The sequence below is a fragment of the Dama dama genome, chromosome 16 (genome assembly GCF_033118175.1).
Source record: "Dama dama isolate Ldn47 chromosome 16, ASM3311817v1, whole genome shotgun sequence".
In the NCBI taxonomy this organism is placed as follows: domain Eukaryota; kingdom Metazoa; phylum Chordata; class Mammalia; order Artiodactyla; family Cervidae; genus Dama; species Dama dama.
The window spans coordinates 26,388,896-26,416,448 of record NC_083696.1 but is presented as its reverse complement, the minus strand read 5'-3'; the positions used below and the strand labels follow the sequence as shown (position 1 = coordinate 26,416,448).

The 27,553-nt window shown below is 50.2% G+C and overlaps 1 protein-coding gene across 5 annotated transcripts in view; it reads left to right on the top strand.

The window, feature by feature from the left end:
- The window catches only part of PHF2 (PHD finger protein 2), a 91,913-nt gene that overhangs the window by 38,227 nt on the left and 26,133 nt on the right, over window positions 1-27,553 (top strand). For all 5 annotated transcript variants that reach the window (XM_061163601.1, XM_061163604.1, XM_061163602.1 and 2 more), the window contains exons 2-3: window positions 16,833-16,918; window positions 22,109-22,223. In XM_061163601.1, the coding sequence (XP_061019584.1) occupies window positions 16,833-16,918; window positions 22,109-22,223 (201 nt within the window). The remainder of the gene's footprint in view (window positions 1-16,832; window positions 16,919-22,108; window positions 22,224-27,553) is intronic.

The window sequence follows — 27,553 nt, the reverse complement described above, 5'->3', positions numbered from 1 at the left end:
TCAAGTTCCTTATAAGAGTGTCCCCTACTCCTCCCTTTCATCTCCTATGATATGGCCATCGTTCATTGCACTTATCCATAAGCTATAACCATCAAATTCATTGTTGCTGTTATTATTGTGAACAAATAAGACTGGGCACGCAGTCTCCAGTAGTTGTGGGACATAGGCTCAGTTCCTCTGAGGCATATGGAGTCTTCCCAGACCAGGGATCACACCAGTGTCCTAGCACTTCCTCTTGTTCCTTTCTTAGGATTTCCATCTCTGAGCTCACCTGGCCCATCTGTTCTTACATGTTGTCCATTTATTCCATTAAAACCCTTAACAAAGTGATCATGTGCTGTGCTTTGCTGCTTTGGTCGTGTCTGACTCTTTGTGACCCCATGGACTGTAGCCTGCCGGGCTCCTCTGTCCCTGGGGATTCTCCAGGCAAGAATCCTGGAGTGGGGTGCCATACCCTCCTCCAGGGGGATCTTCCCGACCCAGGAATTAAACCCACATCTATCATATTGCAGGCAGATTCTTTACCGTCTAAACCACCAGGAAAGCCCATATAGTAATCATAGTTATTTTAATTCCTTATCTGATAATTCCAACATCCCTGCTTTCTCTCTCTCTCACATATCTCATGCTTTCTCTGTTTCTTCAGACTTTTTTTTTTTTTTGCCTTTTGGTATGCTTATTTTTTTTTGTTCCAAAAAAAACATTTTAACGACAAGAAAACTGTCCCCTCTCCAGTGATGCTCACTTGTAACCATTGTTCCCGGTCACCTCCCTCCCGTCTCTCGTGTGTGGATGTCGGGATGAATCAGTGTGCTGCTTCCTGTATTACAGCATAAGCGTATCACCGTCAGTACACACCTTTGGATGCATAATGATCTGATAGGTGGAAACTGACTGAGCAGCTCCCCTGTGGTTGGGTACTTTAGTTTGTGAGTTTTTTAGTCTCTCCTGACCTGGGGAGGCTGGAAAGCAGGTTTTCTTGTTGTAGTTTATGGACACGGAGGCTGAGAGAGGCCCAGAGGGGCAGCCCCCCTCCCGCCCCCAGCCACCCTCCTGCATCCTGCTCACCCCGATGCTGCTGCAGGCCTGGGTGGGACTAGGACTCTTGGCATCCCGGCGTCGTGGCGTTCCACATGCTAGCTGTGCTGTTAGTTCTGCAGGTCAGGGTCCCGGGGGAGCTCCAGGCCCAGAGTCTCCTGGACAGATGCAGTCCCTTTGTTGCCGTACTGCCTTCCAGCCAGAATGTGTGCAGACCCCGTGCTGGTGGGGGAGGAGGGGTTGCTGCAGACATCACTGAGGCCTGGTCAAGGACATCACTGGAAGGCCTCAGAGGCTAGTGGCACCTCTCACTACCCTGACACTGGGCCGTGCAGGAGGGCCTCCGCTGGGCTCAGCTGCCCAGAGCAAGGGGGTACCTTCTGACCTTGTGTCTGGGGTAGGGGTGGAGCTTGCAAACTGCCCACTGGACCACAGGTGTGTGCTGGGCCCATGATGTTGGTCCACACAGGGTTTTCAAAAAGAGTTCCATTAGCTACAACATACTAAAATCATGAGTTCCCTGGTGGTTCAGATGGTAAAGCGTCTGCCTGCCGGGGTCCAGCCTCAGCAGGATCCAGGGGTACCCTCAGGATGAATGGCTTCGGCGAGAGAGAGAGAGAAGACACATAAGACCAGCCTTGATAGGGTCAAGTCTGCGAGGGAGAGAAAGAGAGAGAGAGAGAGAGAGAGAGAGAAAGAGAGAAAGAGAGAGAAATGACCAGACGGGGGTGCTTGCAGGGTCTGGCAGAGTCTGGCAATGCTTTATTTTTTACTGTAGCTTTTATACCCTAAGTTAGTACATTTTTAGGGGAAGAAAGTTTAACATTACATCATCTTGTCCCTCAGGAAACCAGGGTGTTTCCAGTAACCTCTTTGTGAGTGTCTTATACATTATCTTCTGGCCTTGGGGCCTATTGACATTTTATGACCTAGGTGAATGCAAAGCTGTTTCCCTGTAATCTATTCTTTAATGAACACAAAGGTTAGTCCTTTTGCAGAAGTTATTAGTTGAATTTATCTAAAAGGTTTACAACACAAAGACTCTGCAGCTCCGGTGAGGCAGCCCCTGTTTAGCATTCCTGGTTAAAATGAACAATTCTAACCACTTTTAAAATAATATTTTTGTGTTACATTAATACGCATTTGCCAAGCAGGCTAGAATGCCAGCAAAGGGGTCTAAATTGAAACACTCCTTTCATCCTGGATAATCTTATAGGATACTGCTGTCTGGGGGACATGTTGATTAAAGTTCTAAGTTGATTCTGTTTGGAGAGAAATCGGGGAAGGCCTTCTACCTGTGTCACAGAACTTAGGGAGTAGTCTAGTATAGCAAGCATCAGAAAGACAGAGATCATCTTTAAGGTGAGCGCTGGGGCAGCTTTTCGAAATTCCTGAAGTCCTGATCTGCCTTGCTTGTCACGCCTTCTCCTCATGACCTTGTCATGGGTGGGATCTCGTGTGCTGGCTCCCGGCATCTGCCTGCAATGCGGGAGACCTGGGTTTGATCCCTGGGTCAGGAAGATCCCCTGAAGAAGGAAATGGCAACCCACTCCAGTACTCTTGCCTGGAAAATTCCATGGATGGAGGAGCCTGGTGGGCTACAGTCCATGGGATCGCAAAGAGTCAAACACGACTGAGTAAGTTCACTGGTTCCCTGGTCACATAAAGATGCGCATTCCTAGGTTTTCTTGAACAGTTGGGAGATCTGACAGAGCTCCGTGCGCATCCAGTGGGCATCCACAAGGTGCCCCCAGGGGCCTGCTCGGCCCTGGGCTGTGGTATCCTCATCTCCATCGCTCACTGAGCTGAGCTGCACCTGCCCGCTTTGCCCTGTGGCCCCCGTGCAGCGTCCACTGTGCATAGTCAGGGCCCACTTGGCGGTTGTTCTGGATGACCCTCAGATCCCCGCCGGGCAGACATGTGGTGGGTGTCTGAGGGCCGGCCGCATGGAGACCTGTGAGCGCCAGGCTTCTGTTGTGTTCTTAGAGCTGTGTCAGGGAAGGCTGTCCCCGTGCGCTAGGCAGCCTGCTTCCTGCTGTGTCCCAGAACAATGCTAAACGAGATTCGTTAAAGGAATTAAAGCAGGGTGGGCAGGCCGGCTGACCATACTTAGCCTTAGTGTCCTTGTCTCACAAATGAGAGGCTGGACGGGATGGATTTTTGCTGAGAGTACTTTCATTTCTGATGCTACGAGAGCCTTTAATTCCAACCTGCTTGAAGCAGCTCTCAGAAAGTTCTGAGCACATACCATAAGCACATGCCAGCACTTGTTTATGACCCACATTCTATGCAGATTTATTTTCAAGAGCCTAAAGAGTATTTCTTTAAAAGTTTATTTGTATATACTTAAAAAATTCAAATAGCTCTGATGTGAATCAAATCAGTTTATTGGGATTACAGTTGTTTTTTATAATGTTTAAACAGAGATAGCAATATGTACACACAGGAAAAAACTTGTCTTCAGTGATAAGTCTGTCTCCTCCTTACTGACCACCAGGCTTCTCCAAAGGTAGCCACTGGGGTTCAGTTTCTGAGTCTTTCCAGAACATTCTGATTACAGAGGAGCATGTGTTTGCATTTTCTTCAGTTCAGTTCAGTTCAGTTCAGTCATGTCCGACTCTTTGTGACCCTGTGAACTGCAGCGTGCCAGGCCTCCCTGTCCATCTCTAACTCCTGGAGTTTACCCAAACTCATGTCCATTGAGTTGGTGATACCATCCAACCATCTCATCCTCTGTCATCCCCTGCTCCTCCTGCCCTCAATCTTTCCCAGCATCAGGGTCTTTTCAAATGAGTCAGTTCTTTGCATCAGGTGGCCAAAGTACTGGAGTTTCAGCTTCAACATCAGTCCTACCAATGAACACCCAGGACTGATCTCCTTTAGGATGGACTGGTTGGCTCTCCTTCCAGTCCAAGGGACTCTCAAGAGTCTTCTCCAACACCATAGTTTAAAAGCATCAATTCTTTGGCACTCAGCTTTCTTTATAGTCCAACTCTCACATCCATACATGACTACTGGAAAAACCATAGCCTGGATGAAATGGACCTTTGTTGACAAAGTAATGTCTCTGCTTTTAAATATGCTGTCTAGGTTGGTCATAACTTTCCTTCCAAGGAGTAAGCGTCTTTTCATTTCCTGCAGTGCCCTCCAAAACGAGTGTGTGCCCTGCCCCCTCCTACAACTTGTGCTCTTTGCCGCACAGTGTATCCTGGAGATTGCTCAGATGGCAAGTGTAGAGTTTGTATTTCTTGGCGCTCCAGACATTTGCCCAAGTCTCCCCTGGATGGGGACCTGGCTGCTGCTGCAGTCAATGCCCTATGCACACCTTCGCTAGTGTACCTGTGCATTCTTGGAAGGGGGCCGCAGACAGGATGCACACGTTCCCAGTATCAGCAGCTCCCATCCTAGAGGCTTTGCCAGTGTGTGTTTTCGCTGAGAACATAGAATGCTTGTCTGTCTATGGTGTCACACCCCAAGTACTCTCCAACGTCTTAGGGCTGTGCCGGCTAACAGGTGGGAAATCTTGCAGTTTTAGTTTGCATGTCTTACTACAAGTGCTGTTGCATCCCTTTCCATATGTTGAAAAACCGCCTTGTCCTTTTCTATGCATTGTTTACTTAAAGCCATGATTTGAATCACTGGTCAGGCAGTTTCACTGGTTTTTTTTTTTTTCCCTACAAAAAGTCTTCCTACTGTTTCCACCATTCTTGACATGTGGTCCAGACCTAAACTGAGGTCTCCCCGAGGCACATAGCTCTCCACAGAAAGCTGTCATTGATTTGGGTACTTAGTATTTTTGACTCCTGCTGCTGATGTTCATTGTTTGGAGTTATTTGGATTTTTGCGTCCCTGAGGCCAGAAGCAGGGCACCCGTTCAGGGCCGTGGGGAGGTGTTCCCCGCAGCTGCATCTCTGTGGGGTGCGGGAAGGGCCCGGTTTCCCTCGGGGCCCATGACCAGCCCTGATGTGGCCTTGGTTAATTAATGAGTGCCAGGAGCCTCTGTGTCCTGCTTGCTTCTCTCCAACAAATACTTGCCTATGCAAAACCTGCAGATGTGGTTTTGTACTTTTACATGCTTTAGGGGTAAGATTTTAAGAAGGCAACCCTTCAGTTCAGTTCAGTTCAGTTGCTCAGTTGTGTCCGACTCTTTGTGACCCCATGAATCGCAGCACGCCAGGCCTCCCTGTCCATCACCAACTCCCGGAGTTTACTCAAACTCTTACCCATCGACCCTTAGGAGGATTGTTTTAGCTACCTCTGCATGAGCATCATGGGACCTTCAGTGCTGACCTCCCTCTGGTCCCCTCCTGTTCTTGTTTGCTCATGGTTGAGGGGTGTCTGCTCCATGCTGTTCTCTACTGGGGCCTCTGTGCTGACTGGAAATCAAGGACTTCCCTGCTTCCTCTGGGATGGGGCTGCCTGTGAGTTTCTAGGTTGTGGAATTTCAGTGCTGTTGGGACTTGGGAGATGCGCTGGGCAAAGCAGTTTGCTTAGGGCTGAGTAACAGGGTTCATGGAGGATAAGTGACTTATGTCCCACGTGGAGGGGGTCTGCTCCACCTGTGGTTTCCACCAGTCAGTCGCTCTGGGGGTTTTCCTTTAGCAAATATAGTCAAGAAATGAGGCTGAGCAGTGAATTCCTAGGTGAAGCTGGCACCTGGGCACAGATCATGGCCGAGGGCCAAGGATGCTGACCGGGAGCAAGCCTGGGACTCATGCTGTGCATGTGGCCTGCTTTTCTGCAAGGGGTTGTAGCCCAGTGAAGGAAGTTATAGCCCCGGTGGCTCACAGAAACCCCAGGTGAGAGCTGAAAAGAGCACAGGCTTGGCCCCACTTGGCTTCCTAAAATAGGCCCTGCTCTCGCAGCTCCTAGGCCTAGCTTGTCTTTAGAAATGGGTCTGATCCAGTAAGTTAGGTGGGGCTTGGGATCCAGATCTTCAAAGCCTTCCCAGAAGTTGTCTAGACATATTGCCAAGACAATATATTTGCCAGGACATATTGTTAAGTGGAAACTCCAGGGCAATAACTGGGTCAGCCCTGGACACTGAGGCCGTAGGTCAGACGTTGCAGGGGCAACAGAGTGACCTCCCTCCCCTCCAGAGTCCTTTTTGACCTGGTAGTGGGCCTGTCCCACCCAGGAGACTCCAATCTGCATGTCCATAGGGGCACAGCTTGACGCATGGGGGCACAGCTTGACTCAAGTCTGTGATCTATGCCAGCGCTCCGCATGGGGCACTCATGTCAGAAATGCAGCTCAGGTGTGGTCGTGCAGAAACACCAGGCAGTCCGGAATGCAGTGTACATAGGAGACCACCGGCCTGGAGCCTGTGAAAGGGAGCACCCCCTCTCCCATTTAGGACTTCCCTGGGAACTCAGCCAGTTATCCAGAATCTGCAGGAGACCTGGGCTCGATCCCTGGGTGGGAAAGATCCCCTGGAGGAGGGCATGGCAACCCTCTATAGTATTCTTGCCTGGAGAATCCCCATGGACAAAGGAGCCTAATGGGCTACAGTCCGTGGGGTCACAGAGTCGGACACAACTGAGCAACGAGGCACACACAGCAGCGCCCCCATTTCAGGAGCCAGAGGCTGGGCAGCTGGTGCCATGTGTGATCTGGGGTCAAATGCAAACAGCTGTGAGGAATGTTGTTGAGACAACTGGGAAAATATGGCTATGTAGACATGTGCTTTAGGATATGTCTTATGGTGTTAACTTTGATGTTGTGGTTATGGTGGAGACAGCTCAGTTCTTAGGAGACTGCAGGGTGATGAATTAGGGGGCCGGTCCTCACGTCTGTAACAGATTTGCAAATGTTTCAGAAAAAAAAAAAAAAAAAAACTACAGAGATATAAAGCAAATGAGGGGAATTGTTAACCATTGGAGAACCTGAGTGAAGGGGACACAGGTATCCATTGCAAGTTTTCTGTAGGGTTTAAGATTTCAAAACGGGCAGTGGGTTGGGAGAGCCCTCTCAGGTGATGGTGACATTGGGTGGACAGCACACTGTCACCTGTCTGCCTCTGCCTGTGTCCTGTCTGTCCCAGAGTGGCACCTGGGTGTAGACTCCCCAAGGCTGCACTCTGCCTCCCTTGGGACCCTTCCCAGGCCCCTTTGCTTGCTCCCCTGACCCCGCTCCTCTCTGTCCTGCCAATCCTCTCACTGCCCCTCACACTGCCTTTGTGCCTGTACCAGATGAAGGAGACTAGGAACGTGAGTCATTTGCCTCAAGGTGGCTGGCAGAAGCGGTATGTGAACATGGGGGACCTTGACCTCCACCTCTACCCATTAGAGTGAGCGACATCAGTTTATAAGGTCATGACCCACCTTGTTTAAACCTTTGAACTGGGAGAGAGGCGTTTCTTCCCCTACAATGATGCTTCCTTCAGATTGCTGTGAGTGGTGCTCTTGGGTTGGCCTGGAGGATGAGGGACACTCCTGTCCATGCTTGTCTGCCTATGGCTTCTAGCCCCCTGGGGCTTTGATCCCCCCATTGCTTTGTCCCCCATGTTCCCCCATATCTTCCACCCCCCTGGAAGCTTATGTTTCCCTGGGTGCCCCATCCTGCTGAGGGCAATGTGGAAAAGCACTAACAAAGACATTACAGCCAGGAAGGAAACGCTGTGGGCACGATGGGGTGGGTCTCAGCTGATCAGGGGCCACTGGCCCCTTATTCTCTCCTAGGAGACAGGGAGGGCTGGCTGGAGTCCATTCACCTCTGAGTCCTGGAGGAGTGGACATGACACATCTGGGAATAGGAATAGATGTTGGCATTCTTTCCATGCAGATTCTTTGTTTTGCACTGGAATTTTGCTCTTTCTCAGCCACTTGCTGACAGAAGGGAGAGCTTGTGTCATGATCCATCAGCTCATCAGGAGAAAATGATGACAATGACGATGCTGGTGATGCTGGTGATGATGATAGTGGTGATGGTGTTGATCATGATGGTGATGACTATAGTGACCGTGATGGTGATGGTGAAGGTGGTGATGACTACAGCAGGCAGTAAACTGTCTTTGCAGGCTCTTGCATTGTGTCAGGCATGGCGCTGGGCATTGTACATACAGTCCTTTCTGAGCTTACTTGCCTCACCGGCAGGGGTTAGGAGAACAATTGTCCTTCACGTTCTGGAACCTCTTTTCATTTCTTCTGAGTATTCAGTCCCTCCCCACAGCCCTAGTTATCTGTGACTGTGTAATAGCCACCCCCAAACGTAGTGGCTTCTGACAATACCTGCCTGGGTTTTTTGTTCGAGTCTACGTCTGGGCTCAGCACCACCAAATGGGGGGCTTTGCCCCCAGCAAAGCTCTGTCATTGCTCTATAACTGGGTCCCCACAAGGCCCAGATGGAAGCCACATGGTCTGTGTGATCCTTGTTGTTCAGTCTCTAAGTGATATCCAGCACTTTGCGCCCCCATGGACTGCAGCATGCCAGGCCTCCCTGTCCCTGACTATCTCCTGGAGTTTGCCCAAGTTCATGTCCATTGAATCGGTGATGCTGTCTAGCCATCTCATCCTCTGCCTCTTGCCTTCTCCTTTTGCCTTCAATCTTACCCAGTCAAGGTCTTTTCCAATGAGTTGGCTCTTCACATCAGATGACCAAGATATTGGAGCTTCAGCTTCAGCATCAGTCCTTCCAATAAATATTCAGGGTTGATTTCCTTTAGGATTGACTGGTTTGATCTCCTTGCAGTCCAAGGGACCCTCAGGAGTCTTCTGCAGCACCACAGTTTGAAAGCATCAATTCTTTGGTGCGCAGCCTTCTTTATGGTCCAACTCTCACATCCCTACATGACTACTGTAAAAACCATAGCTTTGACTCTACGGACCTTTGTCAGCAAAATGATGTTTCTGTTGTTCAATCTGCTGTCTAGGTTTGTCAGAGTTTTCCTTTCAAGGAGCAAGCGAGCATTTTTTAATTTCATGGCTGCAGTCACCGGTGATTTTGGAGCCCAAGAAGAAAAAAATCTGTCATTGCTTCCACTTTTCCCCCTCTATTTGCCATGAAGTGATGGGACCAGATGCCATGATCTTAGTTTTTTGACTGCTGAGTTTTAAGCCAGCTTTTTCCCTCTCCTCTTTCACCCTCATCAAGAGGCTCTTTAGTTCCTCTTCACTTTCTGCCATTAGAGTGGTATCATCTGCATGTGTGACCCTTGGGGGTCCTGATATACTGAGTCCTCAGGCTGACTGCCTTCCAGAGTTGGGAGCGAGACCCTCCTCTGTGGCACAGTGTCAACTTCTGCTGCTCCCCCCCCCACCCCGCCGCCCCAGCCCCAGGCCATGGCTGGCACTCTGTCATCCCGGGCACACAGGCAACCCACTGGCAGGCTCTTCCAGCTGGGCCAGGTCTGGCTGTTTCCTCTTTTCTGTTCCTCTTTATGAACTTGTCCTTTGAGGGCTCAGCTGCACCGGGGGTCCAGTCCTTATTGCACCCCCGCCTCCTTCTGTGGCAGAGTGTTTGCTACCCACTTCTGCACAGCAGGCCTTGGCTGGCTGGGAGCTGTGAGGGCTCCTGAGGTGCATACGAGGTGTGGGCTGCAGACAGACCCGGCTGACCTCACCTGCTCTTGCCCCACTTCTGTGTGGTCTGGGCAAATGTGGGCCTCTCTGGGCCTCAGTTTCCCCCTTGCACACAATACCTGAGGGTCTTAGGGTGAAACCACAAAACCTGTGGACAGCTGCTGCCTGGGAGCATCTTGGGAGCACCAGACATATTGTCTTGAGCCCCTGTATGGCTCTGAAGGTGTCAAATCCCTCCTCCCGCTGTTATTTCTCCCCGTTGTGTGGAGGTTGTGCGGCTCCTGGACTCGTGGCTGGGCACTCAGTGAGTGGTTGCTTACGTGATTAGGGTCTAAAGGACCACCTTAAGTTTGATGATGTGTGGCTGGTGACCGTCTTGAAGCAGAGTTGTGACTAAGTTGTGGTCCCTATGGCTTTGTCGTGTGGAAATGTGCCAGTGACCAGTTTCTGGGCACCTGCTGGAGACTGCAGGCAGGAATGTGGGAGAATGCAGGAGGAAGGGGATGGCCCTGAAGTGGGGCTGGCTTGACATGGGGTGAAGTCATCATGAGGGGAATCGCTGAGCACCCCCAGGCCTTCTGGGGCTCCCTGGCCCACCCAGGCTTGCATGCAGGTGTCCACCTGCCCTGCCTCTCCCTGTTGCCTGCAGCGTAGACTCTTCCCTCCACCAAGCTCCTAGGGGAGACCCAGGGGCCCTGAGATGGGTGTCCCAGGATGGAGAGCTCAGGTATCCCCCTTCTCAGTGGGATACCAGGACCTGAGCAATGTGGAGGAGATGAGCTAGGAAGGGACATGGTTCTCATCTTCTGAATAAAGCAAGTCTTTTGCTACTTGTTATGAAAAGGAATACATACTCATTTCAGTGATTTAGGAAAATACAGAAAGTGTAAAGAGAAAATAAGCTTGCCATTGCCCGGTACCAGTGTGGAGCCCTCTTGTGTCAGTATGTGCCGGGGCTGTAGTTTGAGTGTCTGCACATTGTGAACACGTAAACTCAAAAATGTATAAAACCTGAGTTTTGACGGCTTTGTGATATCCTGCTATGTGAGCATAGCATGACCTGGGTCTCTGACCTCCTGGCTGGAAAAGTTTACTGTTCTTAATTTTTCGCTATTGTGAATAATCATGGGGTGGACCATCTTGCATATGAATCTTGTGTGCATTTCTACTTTCTGCCTTATACTAGGTTTGAGATTGTGGAATTACTGGCCCAAAGGATGGAAACCTTTTTTAAACCCAGGCACACACGACTGTGTCTGGGGAGGCTTCTTCCCATGTTAGTTCCTCCACGGGCAGGATGAGTCCAAGTGGCCCTATGTGCCATGACCATTATTGACACTTCAGCTGTGCCACCTCTGCCCTCCTCGGTGCTTCACAGTGCGGGGGCTGGAACATGAGGGGAGTTCTGCCCTTCCACCTTCCCTCTGGAATTAAAAGAGGCCACCTCCTTTTTTGGAGGCTCCTCCTCTAACTTAAAAAAATCAAAACAGTGTTACAGAAGTTGTGATTTACGGTAAATCAACATCCTTGACAACACAATAGGAAAAAACCACAATGCAGTCTAATTTTGGATTCATGAGAAAATTCCAACCTTGATTCTCAAAGACTGAGCAGAAGAGAGTGGTGCCCAGGCTGGGCCAGGAGCCTATGCCCTGGGGAGCTCCTCTGGCAGGGCCATTACCACGAGGTCATACCTTGCTTGCTTGGGGGTAGGATTCTAGAACGTGCTACTGGAAGTTGCCCTACTGGCAGGCAGAGCTGCGATTCCTGTGGGATGGCCACAGAAGAGCTGTTCCTCCCTTGATCCCCCTTGGCCCTTGGTTCGCGAGGGTCTCACAACCGGAGCATCTCCAAGGGGTAGTTTTGGATTTTTCACAAAGAACAGGGAACCCAGGCTTCCTTGGCAGCAGGACTTCCTGGAGGGGGGATAGCCGCTTTGACATTTCTGACCTCATTTTGCCACCTTTGCAAGTGTCTGAAACTTGCAGCATCAAACTCCTCAGTTCTCTTTTTCTTGGTCATCTTTGGTGTCTTATCTCCCACTCACCTCTGTCTTTGAAAATTCTGTTGTCTTTCTACTTCCTGGGCTCTGGGCACCAAATGAACATAACACTTGTTTGGGGTAGGCTTTCTGGCATGCTGGGGTCAGATCAAACCAGTCCCTAGCCTCACCAGGTCATGAGCCCCTGAAAATGCAGTAGAAACGTCACTCATTCATTTCAGCCTTCTCCTAGGGACCTGGGGTCCTGGGTGCTGACGACCTGGATTTTCTCCAAGGTAGGGAACGTGGGGTCAGCAAGGTCCATGTTGATGTCTTAGGTGGTCCTGGCAGTCTGTGCTTCTGCCTGCTGTCCACCACCTGGGTGGACCACAGCTTTCCACCCTGGGCACTGGGGCTGGGCAGGCTGGATTTGACCCTCACAACTTCCTGTCCTTTAAAAAGGCATGTGGCCTGTGGGGTGCTTGGGGGACCACTATTCTCATCAGAATTGAAAAGGACAAATGCTACAATTATCTGGCTGCCTGTGTCTTTTTGCAAAGGTGTCAGAGCTGTTGAAGCTGTTCTGTTTTTGAACGGATATCCTGGGTGACGTTTGTCCCCATCTAGCCTCTGAGGTCTACGTAGGGTTCCCCTGCCTTGGTCCCACAGCACCTCTCCCAGCTTCTGGTTTTTCCCTTCTGCCCTGAGCTGCCTGCCTCCACTTTCCCTCTCTCTTGCTCCCCTCCCCTGCCTTACCCTCAGGCTCTCCCCAATCTGCTCACCTGGCCAGCTCTGCCTGAGGCCTGGCTGACTCTCCCAGGCTGCACTTGGGACTGCCTTGTGCGGCTGTGATGATCCTAGGGACACGGATGCAGCTGGGCCCGGCCACGTTTGAACCCTTTGAACCCTTGCTTGGGCCTGGAGTGTGTGGCAAGCTTCAGTGCCTGCTTCCCAGGAGGGCAATACCCACCTTCCATTGAGAAGCTCCTGAGTCTGGGGCAGGGCGCTGCGAGGGCCATTCTCACCACCTCTTTGGCTCACTGTGTCCGCAGAGAGCCTTTGCCTGCTGCAGTTCCACCAGGGACAGGGACAGGTGAGGATCTTGGGCACCTTGCCACAGATGCAGAAGGACTAGCAGGCTGGGCCTGCTGAGCTCCCAGTGTCCATCCAGAGAAGTCATTGGGTGCCCAGCTCTTGTTGTGAACCAACAGGGGTCTCCAATGGAGGGAGGGCCTTCCAAATTCAGTACAGTCTGGCTGCTTGGGTTCAGGTGGCCCTTAACAGGACTGCTGTAGAGGGCATGCATGTGCAGGCACATGCATATTTGGAATTTTCTTCAAACTGATACTCCTTGGTGGCTCAGCAGTAGAGAATCCACCTGCAATGCCCAGAGCTGCAGGAGGTTCAGGTTTGATCCCTGGGTTGGGAAGCTTCCCTGGAGGTGGAAATGGCAACCCATTCCAGTATTCTTGCCTGGAGAATTTCATGGACAGAGGAGCCTGGCAGGCTACAGTCCATAGGGTCGCGAAGAGTCAGACAAAACCGAAGTGACTTAATGTGCATGCTGGATGCTCTTTAATTATTGATACTTGCCCGCTGTACTTAGTGAGGGCAAGGCAGGGGTTTGGTGTGTATTAATGTGAAATGTGTGCTTCTTTTTTTGTCTTTAAATATTGACTCATCACACTAGCAGCCACTTAATGTGAATACGTCTGCATTTCTCTTCTCACCATGGGATGGCATTAATCACGCACACTAAACGTGTGATCGATGTAGATGCAAGTTGGGGTGACAGTCTCCATCAGAACAGCAGTGTCTTTGCTTCTGGCTTTGGGGCAAGAAAAATGCTTCTGATGTTTCTGTTGTTCTGATTTTTTATAATTTCTCAAATAATTTCTTAGGAGCCCTCAGAAAGGCTTAATGTTGGGATAATAAAATAAAAGAACTGTTTTCAGTAAACAACGCTGACAGAATGGCAGTGAGCAGATGTGGTCTAGTGCTCTGCCCCCAGGATCTTGAACTGGGCAGTGGGTCCCGGGACCCTTAAGACAGGATTAGGGGCGGTTCCCCCCTGCACATGGTATACCCAATGGGCTGGATCTGGAGACTTCATTTCCACATGCCAGGTGGCCTTGTTAGGGTCATGGGCACAGACAGGCAGGGTGGTGATGCATCTCTCTAGGGGGGTAGTTGCTGCTGGTATTTCCCATTAGGAGAGGGCAGGCATGCCTGGGGTCACCCCACTGGGTGGCCCAAGCCCTGGGTTGCTCTCCTAGGTGAGGGGCAGCCCTCAAGTGTGCCCAGCAGAATGGGGCCCACCTTCCTTGTCTCTCACTTTTGCTTTCAGTCCTGGGGCCTTCCTGCTCAACACAACAAACAGCCAGACCCATCCTGGCCCAGGTGAGACCTGTGCCCCCCAGGTGGTGGTATTCTAAAGAGGGGGCTCCCAGGGGTGGGGTGGGGGTATCTGCATGCACAGTTCACATGGCTGTGACCTCTGGGTCTCAGTTTCCCCATCTGTCACAGAGGCCCCTGCTGTGGGCCTTCCAGAGCATGATGAGGCTTCAGTGATGTGTGGGACCAGCAGGTGGTGTTTGGGGGAGCCAGTCCCAGGAAGTAGGCCTGAGAAATGCCAACTGGGGGGGTTGTATTTAAGGCGCTTTGGTTTCCTTCCCTTTGATTGACTTGAAACTCAACCCTTATGAGGCCTTTGGGTGGGAGTGGTCCCCCCTGTGCCCTTAGAGCCTACGTTGGAGAAGCCCCTTGGGCCTGCCATGGTACACCTGACTCCTGACCTGTTGAATGGGCCTTGTGTCACCTGACCTGAGACCTTCTGCCTGCCTGCAGGGTCAATGCTGGCACATAGAGGCCTTGCAGCAGAACCATTGCAGCCCTTCTCATTTGTCCCTGGGTCCCTGGGCAGGCAGGGGTTCGCAGTGGGCTGTGGGTATGCATGACCTCTGCTGGGACAGAGACAGACCCTTCAGGGGAGGTCGCCATCCTCAGCGTTTGTGAGCTCCAGGAGCTGCCAGTGAGGAGCAGCCTAGAGCCAGTGCCCAGTGTGGACATGCAGTCTGCACGGTTGATCTAAACTAATAACACAGCCAGCTATTTTACCAGCAAAATGGGTTTATTCAGGCACAACAAAGAATTACGGTTTGAGACATGCAGTCTCTGGTGAGCACAGGCAAGTCCAGGGAACAGAGGAGAGGACCATTCTTTTATGGAGGAAAAGGGAGAGTTGGGAGGAGCTGCTGTTAACAGAGGCCCTTGGAGGAAACTGGGAATTTGAAGTGTAGTGGCGCTACCGGTAGGTCTCCGTCTTTCTACATTTACCTATGCTGGGTGTGATCATCTGAATGGAATCACAGTTTGTGGCCTTCTATGTCTGGCTTCCTTTGCTCAGCACAATGCTTTTCAGGTTCATCTTTGTTGTAGTGTGTATCAGCACTTCGTTCCTTTTTAAGGCCGAATAGTATTTCGTTGTATGGCAGTGTTGCAATTTGTTTATCCATTCATCAGTTAGTGGACATTTGGGTTGCCTACATCTTTTGGTTCTTGCAACTACCGCTGCTGTGAATATTTGTGTATAAGGATTTGTTTGAGAAACTGTTCTTAGTTCTTTTGGGTCTATACCTTGGAGTGGAATTGCTGGGTCATCTGATACTTTTATGTTTAACTTTTTGAGGAACCGCCATACTGTTTTTACATAGAAATTGTACCATTTAACATTCCTACCTGTGATATGTAAACCATTATGAAAGTCACTCAGTTGTGTCTGACTCTCTGTGACCCCGTGGACTGCAGCCCGCCATTGTCTTCTGTCCATGGAATTCTCCAGGCAAGAATACTGGAGTGGGTTGCTGTTGCCTTCTCCAGGGGATCTTCCCGACCCAGAGATCAAACCCGGGTCTCCTGCATTGCAGGCAGATTCTTTACTATCTGAGCCACTAGGAAAGCCCTGTGATAGGAGAGCATTCTAATTTCTTTGCATCCTCACCAGTCCTTGCTCTTTTCCCATTTTCTTTTTTTCAACTATAGCCATCCTAGTGAATGTGCAGTTGTATCTCATGGTTTTGATTTGCATTTCAGTGGCATCCAGATGACTAACAATGTTGAGGATCTCTTCATGAGCTTGTTGGCCATTTGTATTTCCTTGGAGAAATTTCTATTTGGAACCTTTGACCATTTTAAAATTGATATGTCTTTTTTGTTGTTGAGTTGTGAAGTTCTTTATTCATTTCAGTGATAGACCCTTGTTAGGAATATGATTTGCAGATATTTTCTCCCATTCTATATAGTGAAAAGCCTTTTCACTTTCTTGATGTCCTTTAATGCAGAAAAGTTCTAAATTTTAATGATGTCCGATTTGTTTCTTTTTCCTTTTGTTGCTTGTACTTTTTTTTTTTAAACTTTTAGTTACTTTGTCTTTTATTCACAATGTTTGGGCATATTAATTTTATCTTTTTTTTTAATGCTATTTTTAAAGCAACAGTGGAGGTAGGAAAATATCTTTTACTCTTGAAGATATTGTTAGCATGGTCTTCTTTAGTTGCTAAGTCATGTCTGATTGTTTGTGACCCCGTGGGCATAGCCTGCTAGGTTTCTCTGTCCATGAGATTTCTCAGGCAAGAATCCTGGAGTGGACCGCCATTTCCTTCTCGTGTTGCTTGTACTTTTGATGTCCTATCCGTGCCCAAATCCAAGGTCGTAAAGATTCACCCCTGTGTTTTCTTCTAAGAGTGTTATAGTTTTAGCTCTCATGTTTAGATTGTTAATCCATTTTCAGTTAATTTTTGTGTGTGTGGTGTGAGGTAATTGTTCAGTTTTACCCTTCTGATATCTAGTTGTCCTAGCTCCCTGGTTCAGCTCCCTAGGGAAGGTGACTTACAGCAGTCCTCTTCATGGGGTCCGGAGGGGCCCTGCCCATGGCTGCAGACTCTATGCTGAAATGATGGGAGTGCCTGGGCTCTGAGACACCCCAGCTCCCGCCTCCTGCCTCAGCCTCTCTGGACTCTGTAGTGACAGGTAGTGATGGCTCTCTTGGAGGCAAGCCTAAGGTCTGGCCAGTCCCCTCTGCCTCTCCCAGTCACACATGGTGAGGCCTTCCTTGACCCTCCCTCTCCATTTTGAGTCCCCCACCCCATCCCTGTAAGCTACTGTTGCCACACGTACTCCGCCCCAACTGCCCTCACACCACCTTCCCTTTCTCCTGAGGTGTTGCCGAGCTTTGCAGGGGAAGCACTTTAGGAGTTGCTGACTGCTGGTGATAATCTGTTTCTCCTCCGTTTCAGCTGTGTTGGGGTGGAAGAGGAGGAGGCCCCGGACATCGACATATATCACTGCCCAAACTGTGAGAAGACCCACGGCAAGTCCACCTGTAAGTATGGCCCCTTGTTGCTGCCCCTCACATCTGACGGTGCGGCTGAGGTCTCTGTGTGACCTTGATCCCAGCCCCAACTGGACCCTACCTTGCTGGAGTCAACTGCCCTGTGTAGTTGCAGCCAGGGGCCTCTGGTGCCTAGGGACCTCCTCCTGTCTCATTTATTGCCCCTCATGGCCTTAGTGGGCCGGCTGCGGCCCTCCTGATCATCTCCTGCCTGCAGATGCAGCTAGGGCCCCTCATGGCCTTTGCAGAGAGCCCGCCAGCCTCTAAAGGCCTGGACTAGGGTTGCAAACTCAAGCATTTGCAGTGACTAGGCAATGTGAGATGGGGACATAGACTGGGAGATGTCCAAGGGGCCATCCATCCCATCTCTGCCCAGCTCTGCCCAGCTGGCCACTTCTTATCTGTGTAGCGGTCTAGGAATGTGCATTATTGGGGACCTGTTCTTCCCATCTCTAGCACTCCTTGCTTGGAATCTTAGTGATCCCCTTTCTCTATCTTTTTTTCAGCAATGAAAAGCATTTTATTTCCTGTCAGTTCCACATTATTAATAAAGAAGAGTACAGAGAGGACAACTAATAGTTTTTTTTTTTTTCTTAATTGAAGTATATGGCCAAGGAATTTTGTATTTTTGAAATGCAAAAGAATTCCCATTCTCACACTACTATTTGTGCATCACAAAGACTTTATCATGCTCCCCTTCCATGTGGCCCTTTGGGGGTATGGGGGAGGCCCAGTGGCTGCTCTCCAAGGCATGGGCTTATCCAGGGTGGCTCTAAAGGGCCCCACATCAAGGCTGGGAGGCAAGTTCCAAGGCCAGGTCCACATGGGAGAAGAACCATGATCTGCCGGGGCTGGAGCACTGGCGCCCTGGTGGGGTAACCCTGTGGATCCAGTGGGCATAGAGGTGTGGAGTCCTGTGGATCCACTGGCGCAGGGTGAGCCCACCCCCAGCAGACCCCCAGCAGTCCTGTTCTGTGGGTTGAGGCCGGCCAAGGGAGCCCGTCTAGCCCTTTGGGAAGCTGGGTGAAGAGCGGTCTTGTCTCACCTTGACCTTTCTTGGGCCTCTCTCTTTGCCTGTGCTCCATCATCTCTGAGTGACCGTAAGAACTATATTCATTTTGGCTCTTGTGCCCTGCTCTCCAGCACATTGTGGGCATGTGGTAAATGCATGAGCAGAAGATGAGAAGGCCTGGTGGCTTCTGAACTTCCCAGGCGTGAAGGTTCTCAAGTTCCTAACTTAACCCTCACAACCCTAGCAGTTGACAGCACTGATGCTCACAATATGTCTGCCCTAAATTACCCCATCCTTCTGATAATGGCTTCACAGCAGACACAGGAGGATGTCTGTCGCCCCGTGGCTTAGTCTGCATTTGTAACACCTTGTGAAACTCCAGGAAGGCTTGGAGGCTAGGGGAGATGAACAGGGTATGCACTCAGGCCTGCCCCTCATGGCCCTGGGAGTGGGATGGGGGGCCAATAAGGGCTGGAGCTGGGAGACACCTCCCATATAGATCTGAGTGCCAGGGTAGGCACTACCCTGGGGTGTGCTCAGGGAGGATGGGGGGCCAGGACGCCTCTATAGCACTGTTCTAGATCAGCAGTGTGGGACTGCAGCCTGGGGGGACCTGGAAACCCCTCCCTGACTGTGTGCATTGCGTGTGTGCATGCACATGGGCGTGCATATGTGCTTGATAAATTCTGTGGATCAGACTCCCCTGATGGGCTGTGTGTCCAGCAGGGATGAAGGCACACCTTCCGCCAGTGCGCATTCCTACACTGCCCATCACCCTTCATTTTACATGTGTGTGCCCTGACCCGAGCCTGTCTGTGACAGACTGGTTGGTTTCTGCTGCGTGGACTCCAGTCACACCTTCTGCAGGAAGGCCCCCTGATGACCCTGTGCCCCCTGGGAACCACCCAAGCCCACGTGCCTGCCTCATTTCCCTGTCCTGGCCTGGGTGCGGTCTGTGGTGGGCACAGTGAGCTGAGGCCAGCAGGAAGAGGGCCAGGACAGGATGGAGTGGGGATGGAGCACTAGGAACGGATGGAGGCAGGGCTCCCAGAGCGAGCTGGACCTGAGGCCACATCCCTCGTGCTTTGCCTTGTCTTTACAAGATCAGAGGATTCCCCCTCCACACTGCTGCCATCTGTCCCTTGGACTGATTTTGGTTTGTGACTCTCAGGCCCACAGGTTTACCCATGAAGGCTCATGGGAGGCAGGTGACATGACCCTTAAAGTGATTTTGAATCCTAGTGTTGCCTCTTTTTAGCTCCATGACTGCTTAAGAGGTTTTGTTGTTGTTCAGTTGCTCATTCCAGTCCGACTCTTTGTGACCCCATAGACTGCAGCACGCCAGGTTTCCCTGTCCTTCACTATCTCTTGGAGCTTGCTCAAACTCATGTCCATTGAGTGGGTGATGCCATCCAACCATCTCTCTGTTGTCCTCTTCTCCTCCTGCCTTTGATCTTTCCCAGCATCAGGGTCTTTTCTAATGAGTCGGCTCTTCTCATCAGGTGGCCAAAGTATTGGAGCTTTGGCTTCAGCATCAGTCCTTCCAATGAATATTCAGGATTGATTTCATTTAGAATTTAAGGAAAATTTTAAGAGGTTACTTACTTTCCTTTTCTTACTTTCCTTTTCCCTGAGGCAAGCATCGCTGTCACACCTTTGGGATGGGGCAAGCCACACTTAGGAGGGTGGGCTGGGCTGTGTTGCCAAATGTCTTAGGGATACCTATTGCCCCTGTAACCCAGGGGGGATCTGCTGAGTCCCCTCCAGCTTCCAGTTTTTCCCTGGGTACCTTGTTAGAGGGTGTCTTGGGCCACCCATAGGCAGGAGAAGACTCAGCCTCAGAGCTCAGGAGGGTTTTCTACCCTGGGGAGAGAAGGAGCCCACCAGTCAGGGCTGCAGAGGTGTTCAAGAGTAGCCCTGTGAGCTCAGACCTGCCTCACAGCTTCATCTTTGGCTGTTGTCCTAGCATCCCTGCTCCAGCCACAGTATCAGGCATATTCCAGCCTCTACATGAGGAACTTGAAGCTGCCCAGTCCCGAGTGAAGGCCCGGGAAGCCCAGATGGCCCAAGACTGCCACTGGCTGCTGGTCAGCAGGGGCTCCAGGCCTGGCTCCTGGCAGACAGAGGAGATGCTGCTTCTTTCTTCTGCTGCCCACTGCTGTATGCATGGGCCCCCTGCATGTCTGCTGTCTCTGGGCTGTATGCCCCCTCCAAGACTCAGTCACCCCCTGTGTCTCCTGGCACAGGGCCCTCCATACTCAGGAGGAGCCCGGAAGGCCAGGATCAGCATTAAAGATGAGACAGAGAGACACCCAGTAACTTGCCTAGAGTCACACAGCTACAGGATAGGTGGGCAAGAAAGATTTGGACTCCTCTGTGGGTCTGGTGGGGCTTCCCTTGTGACTCAGATGGTAAAGAATCTGCCTGCAATGCGGGAGACCTGGGTTTGATCCCTGGGTTGGGAAGATCCCCAGGAGAAGGGAAGGGCTACCCACTCCAGTATTCTTGCCTGGAGGATTCCATGGACTGTAGTCCATGGTGTTGCAAAGAGTTAGACATGACTGAGCGACTTTCACTTTCACTGGGTCTGGTGTTACCACCAGAAGTTCTAGCTCCAGCCCCTCCTTTCTAGGACCTGGCCTGATTTCCATAACATGCATTTGCACTTTGGTCTGGGAGATCAAGCATGATGTAAATATCACCTATTTTAGGAGACAGTCTCAAGGAACTCTGACTTGATAAGACAGGGAAGAGGCGGCAATTTGGAGCAGAGGTCAGCTCAACCACCCTGCACCCAGTGCCTTCCTCTTCCTGCTTTAGGCAGGTCCCACCCAGGAGTAGTCGTCAGCTCCCTTCATCCCCACAACCACTGAAATACAGGCGGACTGCAGCCCCCACCTGATCCCTGTCTGTGAAAGACAGACACTCTAAGGGCCCCGCCAGCTCTCCCTCACCTCCAGTCACACCTCTGCCTGAGGATCATGTTTAAAACCCTGACAGGCAGCCCCCCAGGATGGGTCTCCATGCCTGGCCCATCTTCACTCACTGAGTTATCCATGGCTGCCCTGAATAGGGCAGAAGGTATTACGGAAATAGCTTCCTTCCCTCTGGGAGCTCGAAGTCCAGTAGGAGCGTATGTTAGTGTGTGTGCATATTTGTCCTTATATTTGTGTGTGTCCTAGTGTGCATGTGCGTGTCCTGGTCCAGTAAGGGCATGTGTGCTTACATGTGGATGTGCATATGTGTATGTGCATGAGCATGTGTCACAGTCCAGGAGGGACAGGTGTGCATTCTCATGTGTAAAAGTCCAAGATGCGTGTGTCCAGTGCCCTGGGAGCAGGTGTGATAATAGGATACCCTGAGGATGGGCAGGCAGTGGTGGGCAGGGCGTGGGGAGGGCAGTGGGCATAGAAGATACCCTGAGGACGGGCAGGCAGTGGTGGGCAGGGCGTGGGGAGAGCAGTGGGCATAGAAGATACCCTGAGGATGGGCAGGCAGTGGTGGGCAGGGCGTGGGGAGGGCAGTGGGCATAGGAGACACCCTGAGGATGGGCAGGCAGGGGTGGGCAGGGCGTGGGGAGGGAAGTGGGCATAGAAGATACCCTGAGGATGGGCAGGCAGGGGTGGGCAGGGTGTGGGGAGGGCAGTGGGCATAGAAGATGGGTCTGGCCTGCCCTGCCTGCGAGTTGTGGGCTGTCATGGCAGCAAAGATCCCAGTAGGGAAGAACAGTGGTCTGTCTATTTAAGGGCAAGTCTGAGGGTAAGACAGGTGAGAGGGGTCCTGAAAAGTGAGCCTGGGTGGGAGCTTCTCAGGGGTCACCTCTGATGAGTTCTCAGCGGACTGAGTGCTGAGCGAGGTGGGGCCCTAGGAAGCCCCAGCTTTTGAGTGCCATTGTCTGAGTCAGCAGGATGGGGAGTATGGGGTAAGAGGTGAGGTTGGGGGCTGTGACTCAGGATGTGAGAGGTGGGAGTTCCTGACCATGTGTCACCCCGGGGTCCTGAGAGGCCGGGGAGGCTGGGTGGGTGGGGGCCAAGGAACCCCAACTTCTTTGCCTCTGAGAGGTCTGAGTCTTGCAGCATTCATGGTGGCTGCCCTCCTGGCTGGGTCTCTGCAGGCATGGGGAGAGGCGGGGGTTGCAGGTGATGACCTGCCTCCTGTTTCCCCCACAGTGAAGAAGAAGCGAACCTGGCATAAACATGGCCCCGGGCAGACGCCGGAAGTGAAACCCGTGCAGAACGGCAGCCAGCTCTTCATCAAGGAGCTGCGGAGCCGAACCTTTCCCAGGTGAGCAGGTCTTTTCCTCTCCAGCCTGAGGTCTGGATACGCACCCCACACTGGGGCTCCAGGGCCATCGGCTTCCCTCCAGGGGAAGCAGCAAAGTCCCAGAAGCTCCAGGTGCTCCCAGCACGGGAGCTGATCTCTCCCTTCTCAGCACCTCCGAGGATAGGTGATTGTAACCCTCTTCACAGCCCTGGAGGGAAGAGTCTTATCTCCCCTACCTGGTATGGCCCTTCGCACAGCACATTCCTGAGAGACAGCCACTGTCCTCACTTTATGGACCAGGAGTGGGGGCTGGTATCCAGCCTGAGACCACCCTTTGGATGTGGCGGGTCCTGGTGTCATATAGCCGTGGGCTTTCCTCCATGCGCATGGCCTGCAGGGGTGTCCCTGTTCTTCTTAGAGTGCTCCTCCCCCTGTACACCCTTGTCCCATGTGAGGGCAGAGGGCAGGATCAGGGTCACAGGAAATCACTTCTGGTGGGGGGGCACCCTGACTGCGTGGATATGTGGTTGTACAGACAGCTGCTCTGAACCACCCTTGGCCCTTCACAGCTGGAAGACAGCTTCTGTTTGTCTGACAAAGTCTTTCCTTCTTTTTTGAGGGATAATTTGATGGACACAGATTCCTAAGTTGGTGGGTTTTTTCTTTTAACATTTTAAATGACTCATTCCACTCTCTACTTGAGTGCATGGTTTCTGGTGAGAAATTCAGTGCAACTCTTTTCCTTGCTGCTCTGTGGATAAGGTATTTCCCCTCTCTGGCTTCTTTCTTATTTTCTTTTTTCCCATCTTTATTGAGATATAATTCATATACCATGCAATCCATCTATTTGAAGGGTAGAGTTCAGTGTATTCCCAGCTCTGGGCACCACCTCCAGTTAATTTTGGAGGGTTTCCATCACCTCAAAAATAAATTGATGATCCACATTCCTCCCAGAAGTTCTGCCACTAATCATGCTTTCTATCACTGTAGATTTGCCTATGATGAACATTTCCTCTAAAAGAAATCGTATAATATGTGGCCCTTGTGACTGGCTTACTTCACTTAGCATAATGTCCTCAAGGTTCATCCAGGGAGTAGCAAGAGTCCTTTTGCTTCATTCCTTTTTTTGTGGCTGAGTAATATTCCTTTTGGATAGATCGCACTTTGTTTGTTCATTCATCAGCTGATAGAAATTTGAGTTATTTCTGATTTTTGACTACTGTGAAGAATTCTACCATAAATGTTCTTGTAAAATACTTTGTTTGGACATATATTTCCATTTTTTTTAGGGGTTACTTAATATATAATTGTTTGAAGAATTGCCAGACTCTTTTCTTTTTTTTAAATTAATTAATTTTTTAAATTGAAGGATAATTGCTTTACAGAACTGTGTTGGTTCCTGCCAAACATCAACATGAATTAGCCATAGATAGACATATGTTCCCTCCCTCCTGAACCTCCCTCCTCCCTCCCTCCCCATCCCACCCCTCTAGGTGTAAGAGGGTTCCCTTTTCTCCACACCCTCTCCAGCATTTATTGCTTGTAGACTTTTCGATAGCAGCCATTCTGACTGGCGTGTCATGGTACCTCATTGAGGTTTTGATTTGCATTTCTCTGATAATGAGTGATACTGAGCATCCTTTCATGTGTTTGTTAGCCATCTGTATGTCTTCTTTGGAGAAATGTCCGTTTAGTTCTTTGGCCCCCCTCTAGGTGTTACAGGGCCCTGGTTTGAGTTCCCTGAGTCATACAGAAAATTCCCATACCACTTTCCCTTCCCACCAGCAGTGTCTGAGGGTTTCAGTTTGTGTCCTTACTAGAATTTGCTATTATCTGACTTTTTGAGTTGCTTCCCTTGCGGCTAAGCTGGTAAAGAATCTGCTTGCAATGTGGGGGACCTGGGTTCGATCCCTGGGTTGGGAAGATCCCCTGGAGAAGGGAAAGGCTCCCCATTCCAGTATTCTGGCCTGGAGAATTCCATGGGCTGTATCGTCCATGGGGTCACAAACAGTTGAACACGGCTGAGTGACTTTCACTTTCATGGTGATTCTATCTATCTATCTATCCTTGCAGATGTGAAGTGGTCTCTCACTGTGGTTTTAATTTGAATTCCCCTGATGACTAATGATGTTGAGTACCTTTTCATGTTCTTGTTGGCTATTTGTCATTTGCCCATTGAAAGTTGTTTTTTGTCTTTTTGAGTTGTAAGAGTTCTTTGTGTATTTTAGATACAGACTCCTTATTGGATATATGATGTACAAATCCTTTCTCCAATTTTGTGGGTTGTCTTTTCATTTTTTTGGTGTCTCTTGAAGCACAAAAGTTTTAAATTTTCATTAAGTCCAAGTTATTTTTTCTGTTGCTGCTTGTGTTTTTAGACAAAAACAAAAAGAAACTATTGCTAAATTTAAGGTCATGAAGATTTATGCCTATGTTTTCTTGTAAAAGTTTTGTAGTTTTAGCTCTTATATTTAGGACTTTAACTCATTTTGAGTTAATTTTTGTATATGGTATGAGTTAAGGGTCCAACTTCATGCTTTTGCATGTGTATATCCAGTTCTCCCAGTTATTAAAATAATTATTCATTTGCCATTGAATTATCATGATACCCTTGATGAAAAGCAGTTAACCATAGATGTTTGGGTTTTTTCTGGACACTCAATTCTGTTCTACTGATCCATATGTCTCATATTATGCCAATACCACACAATCTTGATTACTGTAGCTTTGTAGTGAATCTTGAAATTGGAAAGTACCCTCCAACTTGTTCTTCATAAAAAATATTTTGGTCATCTGTGTGCCTTGTATTTCCTTCAGTATTTTAAGTTCATCATGTTGTTTTCTGCAGAATAGTCAGGTAATATTAAGATAGGGATTGTGTGGAATCTGGAGATCAGTTTTCTATTATTTCTTGAATCCCACTCCTTCCTTCAAGATTTGGTTTCCTCCTTGTTGAGTTATATCCTTTAGTAGTTCTTTCAAAAAAAGCTCTATAAAAATATTCTCTATGTCTGAAAATATGTTTATTTCATCTTTATTTTTGCATGATTCTAATTTTCTAAAATGGATCTAAAATTCTGGTTATAAGTTATTTTCCTTTAACTCCAGAGATATTATAATATTTTGTTTCTTTTGACATTTCTTGTTACTGATATCAGCCTAGTTGCTGGAGTTTTTGTTTTGTTCCATTTTCATTTTTGGTGAATAATCTGTTTTTCTGTCTGGAAACTTTTGAGATTTAAAAAAAAATTTTCATATACCTTACGTATAATGCAATGCTGCTAATATGTTGCTTTTATTTATCCTTCTCAGGACTCAGTAAGCACTTTTAATTTGAGGAATCATATTTTATCTACGTTCTGAAACATATTCTGTTCTCTGTTTTAATAGCACTTCTTCCCTATTCACTCTTACTTTTTCAGATCTTTTTTTTTTTCAATCAAATTCAATGTTGTTTAGCCAGCTACCGTATAATGCATCTGCTGAGTTGTAAAAATTTCAATCATCGTATTTTTCTTTTCTATAATTCCTATTCCTTTTCATTGTTGCCTGTTCTTTCCCCTCCTCCTCTGTTCTTCGCTTTATCTTCTCTTTATTCCTTTGAATGGATTTAATGTATTTGTCTTAAAATCCCCTTTATGATTATCCCATTATCCTCAGTTCTTGGGCTCTACTTCTCCGGGCAGAAGAGGCTGCTGGCTCTTCCTCCTGAGGGTTTACCTCCTTGTGTGATGCGTGATCTTCAGAGGGCAAGATTCCCCTGGCAGCCAGTCTGCCCTGGGCTCTGAGGTGTCCCCACACGATGGTTTCATATTTGCCTCTTGCTGGGTCCTCATGGGTTTTGTAGCTCCAGACCCAATCCACTGGGTATGGTGTGAATCCGGAATTCTCACTAGTGACTAGAGAAGAGCCTGGGATTCCAGCTCGTCAAGGGCAGCCTTATACCTCCCGCTGCCTTGTGGCTTCCACGGCTGACTCTGCTGTCCCAGTGCTCCCAGAGCTTCTCACCGCAGATGCCCAGCACACTCCTTCTTCCTCACTCTCCGCTCTCTCCTTCTGGTTTATCTCTAACACTCCGCCCAAACCCCAGAATCACTCTTCAGTGCTCTCTTTCACTGGCCCCTGTTAACATATGGCAGTGGTGCGGGCGCCCCTCCTGGAGTCCTGGCCTCCGCGGAGACCGTGACACCATGCTCTGCTGGCTGTCCTGCCCTCCTGTCTCCTCACCTGCTCACAGCTCTTCCTGAGGGATTCTGGGACCTCCGCTCACTCCCCACTCTCTATTTCTCTGGCCTCATAGATTGTCCCTTGGCCAGCGGTTCCTCAGCTTCTTTCTCCAGCCCCTAGTCCTTCTGAGCTCCTGACCTGTCTGGATGTGCACCTGCATCCACTGGCCAGTCCCAACAAGTGTGTCCCTACTCAGTTCTGGGTCTGCTCCAACCCCACTCCTGCCCCATCCCCAGGCCTCAGTCAGCGGCCCCAGTCCCTTGATCACAATGACCAGTCCCTCGGCTGCTCACCTTTGCCCACACATCATCTGATTCTTGAGTCCGCCACCCCCCTCTCACTGTCCCCTTCTGGTCCAGGCACCGCACGCTGAGCCTCTTCCTCCGTGGTCACCTGCCCCACCTTGGTCCCGCTGCTGTCCGCTGTAGGTCTGCAGAGCTGCCAGATGAACCTCTGACTGTCCCTGCCCTGCTCACGCTGGCCAGTGGCTCCCCGGTCCTCTTGGCATGAGGTGGCCTGGCCCACCACTGACTTGGGTGCTTCCCTCTGCCCCCCTGCCTCAGCCACCCAGGTTCTTCTCATTCCTCACACTTGTTGCATTTTCCTCTCCCCAAGGCCTTTGCTAGTACATACTTTCTGCTCGGACCCTGCCCCTCTCATTCCCATTCCCCCAGGCTTCAACAGGCCCTGTCTGATCCTGCTTCCTTCCCTCTCTGCTGTAGCACTGCTCTCAGCTGTGGGTTAATGGCATTGTATGCTCGTCTGATGAAAACCCCTCTCCAGCATCAGCACACAGGGGTCTTTGCAGCTGGGCCCCGCAGGTCCCTGGTGCCCAGGGTGGCATCCAGCGCACAGGAGACAGGAGAGCTGCTGACCACAGCACCCCAGCCCAGCCCTGGGTCCTGTGCTTAGATTGTCCAGGGGGTAGGTTCTCTCTGAAAAGAGGTTTATCTCCATCAGCTGTGCCCATAGGATCTAACCCCTGTGCAGCAGTTTGACCTCTGAGTACTCAAGAAGCGTACTATTGAATGAGAGGCGAGCGGAGAGCAGGGAGGTTGAGGAGGGATCTTGCTCACACCTCTCAAGCCTCCCTCTGTCGTAAGAGGGGCAGGTGTGGTGTGTCC